A 6,640-nucleotide genomic window follows, 5' to 3' on the forward strand; every position below is an offset into this window, starting at 1 on the left:
TTTGTTCATTATCACTGTTAGCATCACTCAAAAGGGAAACCACTCAACTTGTAGGACCACTGTATTTTTTGCCCTTTGCTTCTCTTCCTTCTCCATTCTCTTTTTTGTTTCTCCCCATTTTCCATCTCCTTTTTTCCTTCCCTTTTCACTCCATTCCATGTAGCAACTCCCAATTCCTCCCCGTAGGCTTCCATCCCCTTCCCCATTCCATCTGCTAAAATGATCAACAATGACATAGTTAATACTGACATTAAAGTAACATTGGGCTTTACATTTAACACCCCAATGAAGTGAATGCCCCGGTCCCCAATAACACATCCCAGACTCAGTGCTGCTAACGGACTTGGGAAGACATCATTCCATTGATTTACACCTGCTTCATATTTGGAAGGTTAACATCTAATTTTTAATAAAAGCTTTTTGTCCATCTTAGTAAGGAGTTCCTAACCACTAGGCCATCCTGCCTGCCTGCTGGAATGATAAGAGAATTAAAAACCAGACTACCTGTGTTCTATTCCAATTTCTGTCACAAACTGCCTTGGACAAGTCACTTACCCTCTCTGACATCAGTTTACCGACCTGTAAATTGGAGATATGTTTCCCCACCCACATGAGGGCATGTGTTGAGGCTGAGATAAATTACTGTTTTCAAAGTGATTTGGTATTTGTAGATAGAAGGTACTTTAGTGTGCTAAACTGTAGTATTTATCCATTGATGTGTGTGCGAGTAGTTTCTGGTGCTGGAACCTATCTGACAGGGTTTGAAGCACTACAGGACTGTCTTTGGACTGTTACAGCTGGCTTGCTACCAAGTGCCCCAAAAAGACTACACCACAGGTCAGGTGACCCCCTACGAGGAAGGTGGTGAGGGGAAGTGTCTGATTTTGGTTACACTGGTCTGGATGATGCTTACTATCACTGATATCAGTTGAGCCTTATCACTTCCCTTACATCATATCAGCTCTCACAGCAGCAGAAAAAGATGTTATAAAACCACCATCCACTTAAACATTTAATGCAAAGGAGGAAACAACTGAACTATAAACACATCCAAAACTTTATTGGGGTGAGGTGGAAGGTCAACAAATTGTTGAAGGAGAAATTAGGTTTCAAGATTCAACTACAGAATTGGTCTTCCTTCTATTCCCTTTCCCACATCCAGCAGCTACTTTGATAGTGCATCCCTCCCCCTCCCCCACCCAGAGACAGGTTCTCTGCTCTTTGAAGCTGGTATTCTCACCCCTTCTAGTGACATCATCAGGGACAACAATTCTATGGTAGTAGCTGATCTCACTTCATGAGGAGAAGGGACGCTGCACATTCTAATTACTCATGTCAAGTGGCCTTGTCTCAGTTCTACTGCTGGGCTGAGGCTTCCTCTTTCTTCTTCCACAGACCTGTTAATTTTTCCATCAGCTGTTCGGCCAGCACACTGATTTTAGAGGTCTCCTTCATCAGGAAGTTCCTGTAGGAGACAGTAACTAACACATCAGTAAGGTACATGTGTGGGTGGGGTACCCGCTGTTTCTATATTCAGAGGGCTGCCACTCTCTCATATTTGCCTGTGGGACAAATTAGTCCTGGCAAATTAGTCCATGAATATGGCTGTGGGACTCTTGAACTGCCCTGTAGGGATTCAACTCAGGAAGCAAAATAGGTGTGTGGCTGTGAGTAGCAATATGGAACTGTGTATCCCCCAGGTGGGCACACTTCTTGTTTCTGCCTGCCATCATCTGTTACCTGGGGAATAGATATTTACCTCCTGAAACACACCTGCTTTCCTTGAAATTTTTTTTTTATTTTTTCATTTGAAAACTGAAAAATTCTGCCCAACCCCCCCGATTCTTCTAATTTTGACAGGAGAGATAACATGGTCCAAACAGCTCTATTGATAAGGTTAGTTCTAGAGCAGGGGCAGGCAAACTTTTTGGCCTGAGGGCTGCATTGGGTTTTGGAAATTGTATGGAGGGCTGGTTAGGGGAGGGGGTCCTGGCCAAGCCTCCACCTCCTATCTGCCCCCCTCGGGACTCCTGCCCCATCCAACCCCCCCGCCATTCCCTGATGGCCCCTCTGGGACCCCTGCCCCATCCAACCACCCCTTCTCCCTGTCCCCTGACTGCCCTCGGAACCCCTGCCCCTGACTGCCCCCTGCCGTCCCATCCAACCCCCCTTCCTTCCTGACTGCCCCCCGGGTCCCCTGCCCCATTCAGCCTCATGTTCCCCCCAACCCCTATTCACACCCCCATCCCCTGCCCACCACCCTGAACTCCCCTGATCTCTATCCAACCCACCCTGCTCTGTGCCCCCTTACCATGCTGCCTGGAGCACCGGTGGCTGGTGGCACTACCGCCACGCCACCCAGCTGGGGATGGGCCACGCTGCCATCTCAGAGCACTGGGTCAGGCTGGGCTCTGCAGCTGCGCTGCCCCAGGAGCTCACAGCCCTGCTGCCCAGAGCACTGCGCCGGCGGCGGAGCAAGCGAGCTGAAGCTGTGGGGGAAGGGGGACAGCAGGGGAGGGGCCGGAGGCTAGCCTCCCGGGCTAGGAGCTCAGGGGCCGGGGGAAGGAGAGAACATGGTCCAAGCAGCTCTAAGGTTAGTTCTAGAGTCACTCTTAGAACAGAGATTTTCTGATCCCCATTCTTCTGCTTTAGACCAAGAAATGTAATCAAGTGCTTAAGTAGGAAGGACAGATCACAGATACAAATGGCTAGAAGTTCTCATTTATTTTAATTATACATTTGACAATCACTCAAAAAACAAAACCATACGAACATCAGTTACCATCTGGCTTTTCATTGTACAGCTGGCACAGTGGAATGACATTGTAGAAAAATAGTACAAGGCACATTGTAGAGATTAAATAAAATGCAGAACTACAAAAGGGCTTGTCTTCATAGCAGCATTAGCTCAAGATAATTTGAATGTTGCCCCTAACTTGACTCCCACACACGTGCAAAAATCTCTAGCCTGATTTACACTCTGGGATTTCCTTCCAGCATCACAGTTCTCAGACCATCATAAATAGACAGTACAAGGTCATCTGCATCCAGACATATCCAATGAAGCTGATCAATCAACAAACATATGTATGCAACAGGGTGAGGGGGGAGTGGAGGATGAGGAGAAATATGCTTTGGTATACGGGTTTCATAATGTTTACTCTATGATGGATGGTTCTTTTTGTTGTCCCAAAGATCTCTCTGTATGGAAATGTAGTTAATCCTCCCCATTCCCTCACAAGCCACCTCAGGAATAGAGGAAACCTTTTCATACCTGATCTCAAGGATTACTGGAGTCTGAACAGCTTCTGCCAAGAACTGACCAGCTTTTGGGGACACTTTGTTCACAGATTCATACATGTAAAATGCAATTGAATCCGGTATGATCAGCCAGTCACGACGGACGTGTCTCTTTGAGATTGCCTTAGCACCCACTTCTGGGGAGGAGGAAGAGAATATTAACCATCTTTAACAACCATTTTCCATGCTAGCACTGAGCTCTCCCAAGAAGTGCAGTGGAAAGAGATCAGCTGGAAGACTGTAGTAGGATTCAAAGTCTCCCCAGAATTCAAAGGCCAGTGTCCAAGTGTAGGATCCACACACTAGAACAGAGGTACACAAACTATGCCCTGCCCGGCCCCTGAGCTCTTGGTCCAGGAGACTAGCCCCTGGCCCCTCCTCTGCTGTTCCCCCTCCCCTGCAGCCTCAACTTGCTGGTTCTGCCGCAGGCGCAATGCTATGGGCAGCAGGGCTGTGAGCTCCTGGGGCAGCACAGCTGCAGAGCCCAGCCTGACCCAGTGCTCTGAGATGGCAGCGTGGCCCATCCCCAGCTGGGTGGCGTGGCGGTAGTGCCACCAGCCACCGGTGCTCCAGGCAGCACGGTAAGGGGGCACAGAGCAGGGTGGGTTGGATAGAGATCAGGGGAGTTCAGGGTGGTGGGCAGGGGATGGGAGTGTGAATAGGGGTTGGGGGGAACAGGAGGCTGAATGGGGCAGGGGACCCGGGGGGCAGTCAGGAAGGAAGGGGGGTTGGATGGGACGGCAGGGGGCAGTCAGGGGCAGGGGTTCCGAGGGCAGTCAGGGGACAGGGAGAAGGGGTGGTTGGATGGGGCAGGGGTCCCAGAGGGGCCATCAGGGAATGGCGGGGGGGTTGGATGGGGCAGGGGTCCCGAGGGGGGCAGATAGGAGGTGGAGGCTTGGCCAGGACCCCCTCCCCTAACCAGCCCTCCATACAATTTCTGAAACCTGATGCAGCCCTCAGGCCAAAAAGTTTGCCCGCCCCTGCTCTAGAACACTGGTTCTAGCCTACAAACCTTCATTCTCTACATGTAGCAGAAACTTGAACAGCACAGCCAGTGTTCTCATACCTGTGCATGCAGTGGGGATTAGACAGCAGAACACAGTGCTAAGATACTCCCCGCTAAGCCATGTGTGTGGGAGGATGCACTAGTAACTGGCTTCACACTCCCAGTCACAATGAAAATTCATGCACTCTACCCTCTACCACCAGGCGTTAATCCTAGTTCATGGCTGGGATAGACTTGTGCAAAGCAGTTTAAGTGCATATCAAGCTGAGGAATATCCCCACCAGCCTGAAGGGTTTTAAGACTTACCAGAGAGACTGGTGCTGAGGAGCAGAATCAGAGTCACCGCCAAAGCCTTGGACAGAAGCATGGTTTGCAGCACAAGCTCAATGCAGTACCCTCAGAAACCAGCTGGAGGCACAATTAAACCCTTTGATACTGAATAGAGAAAAACAGTATACCCCGAATTAACAACAGGCAACAAGTCAAAGAGAGACATCAAGATCATTCTTGCATTATATCCTTTACCTCCTTAAAAGATGAGGACATTCACTGCAAAAAGCTAATAGTGTTATTTCCCCTATCTGGTACCATGAATATGCATAATTAGCAAGAACATCCAAGCATACATTAGATATGTTAAAGCAAAAATGGTTTATCCTAAATAAGAGTTACATTTACGTGCTTCAGGGTAAAGCCAACCACTAACCCAGGGGTCAGCAACCTCTGGCACACGGCTCGCCAGGGTAAGCACCCTGGTGGGCCGGGCCAGTTTGTTTACCTGCTGCGTTCGCAGGTTCGGCCGATTGCGGCTCCCACTGGCTGCGGTTCACCGCTCCAGGCCAATGGGGGCTGCGGGAAGCAGCGTGGGCCGAGGGATGTGCTGGCCGCGGCTTCCTGCTGTCCCCATTGGCCTGGAGTGGCGAACCACAGCCAGTGGGAGCCGCGATTGGCCAAACCTGCAGACGCAGCAGGTAAACAAACTGGCCTGGCCCGCCAGGGTGCTTACCCTGGTGAGCTGCGTGCCAGAGGTTGCCGACCCTTGCACTAACCTCACACAGGGGTCAGAAAGACACTTCCCCCAGGGGCAGGTAGTTTCTTAAATTGTACACTATATTGTTGCACCTTCCTCTAAAACTACTGTCGGCCATAGGATACTGAATCAGATGGCCTGAACTGATCTCTTGTTTGTATTTCTATGGTTGAGAAATGACCTGCCTGGGAGTCCAAGAGAGTTTCTCTTGGCATGTTCATGTTGGGGATAATTAAGAGCAAAAACATTGTTTATGCAGTTAACACTCTAAGCACAAATCCTGCTTTGTTCTCATCCAAGCTTCTCTCTCTGGACATTATTTTCTGCTTGGTCAAGTGAAAAGCTAATACGAGGCCAAGCCATGGGGGTAAAATTAAATAAGCTTTTAAAACACAGTGGATTTCAAAGGGCACATGCTGGAAGATAATTTAAATCGAAGCATGTTAACTTTCGAGTTAAGTTACAACACCTCTAGTCAAATCAAATCATTTCAGTGCTAAGACTCCCCATGGCAGGGAAGGCTGCTGGGCTGCCAAGTCTGAGGGTTTTGCTAAACTAACACCAGGTGGCTACCAGGGGATTCTCACCGTTAGCCTACATACTTAAGGCTGCTTCTCTCCACAGCACCTTCCTAGTCCATATTAGAAGCTATGCTGCAGATGGCAACCAGACAGCTGCTGGTTACTAGCTGTCAAAGTGACAGCTATTGCTTAGGTAGCTTCTTCTCTGTTAGTCCTGGAGCCACATTCACCTCTATGGACCGAAGGTATAATATGCATCCATGTGGTCATGAAGGGGTAGGGAATCTCTCCTCTTTAAAGCCTGGAGCTCTGCTGGGGGAGGCTGCTTGGGAAAAAGCACTGGATCAGCACACCTCTTCCTGCACTGGCCCTACCCCGCTTTTGGAAATGTGCCAGCTGACTCCAGGTCCCTAGTGGGAGCAGGGATTGCAGATAGTTTTTGTCAATGCACCCCCATTCCAGGGAGCATTACTGCCTTGGGGTGGTGGGCTACCAACCTGGGTGAATCCAGCCCTCAGTCTGTAAGAAGAAATTAGGTAGAAACAGCCTCCCCGTTCTACTCCCTCCTGCACACATTCTGTATAGACACCAATCAGTTACAAGGTTCGCACAGCTGGAAATGGCAGATGGAATGTTGCTCTTACCTCGCTCTCTCTCCCACTGGCAGAGGCAGGGGTAGACGTGTGCCGGAAACACAAGCACTTACACAAAGTTAATATAGAGACAGCAAGCGGGTCAGAGGTCATGCTTGGCTCCACATTGGCTCTTTCACAACAAGGGTCA

General features: G+C 49.5%; 1 protein-coding gene across 3 annotated transcripts; it reads right to left on the minus strand.

The window, feature by feature from the left end:
- Positions 1 to 1,039: 1,039 nt before the first annotated feature.
- LOC123361548 (apovitellenin-1-like) lies at positions 1,040 to 6,640 on the minus strand. 3 transcript variants are annotated; one of them, XM_045001538.1, is made up of 4 exons: positions 6,502 to 6,640; positions 4,613 to 4,741; positions 3,275 to 3,434; positions 1,040 to 1,465 (listed from the first exon to the last, which is right to left on the minus strand). In XM_045001538.1, the coding sequence occupies exons 2-4, from the start codon at positions 4,671 to 4,673 to the stop codon at positions 1,357 to 1,359; spliced, it is 330 nt and encodes a 109-aa protein (XP_044857473.1). In that variant the 5' UTR covers positions 4,674 to 4,741; positions 6,502 to 6,640; the 3' UTR covers positions 1,040 to 1,356. The 3 variants fall into 3 exon arrangements, with proteins under 3 accessions (XP_044857473.1, XP_044857459.1, XP_044857466.1); XM_045001524.1 differs by having other exon boundaries at positions 3,275 to 3,437; positions 6,502 to 6,637; XM_045001531.1 differs by lacking the exon at positions 6,502 to 6,640 and adding an exon at positions 6,355 to 6,468 and having other exon boundaries at positions 3,275 to 3,437.

Source organism: Mauremys mutica, chromosome 1, assembly GCF_020497125.1.
Source record: "Mauremys mutica isolate MM-2020 ecotype Southern chromosome 1, ASM2049712v1, whole genome shotgun sequence".
NCBI classification, from domain to species: Eukaryota; Metazoa; Chordata; order Testudines; family Geoemydidae; genus Mauremys; species Mauremys mutica.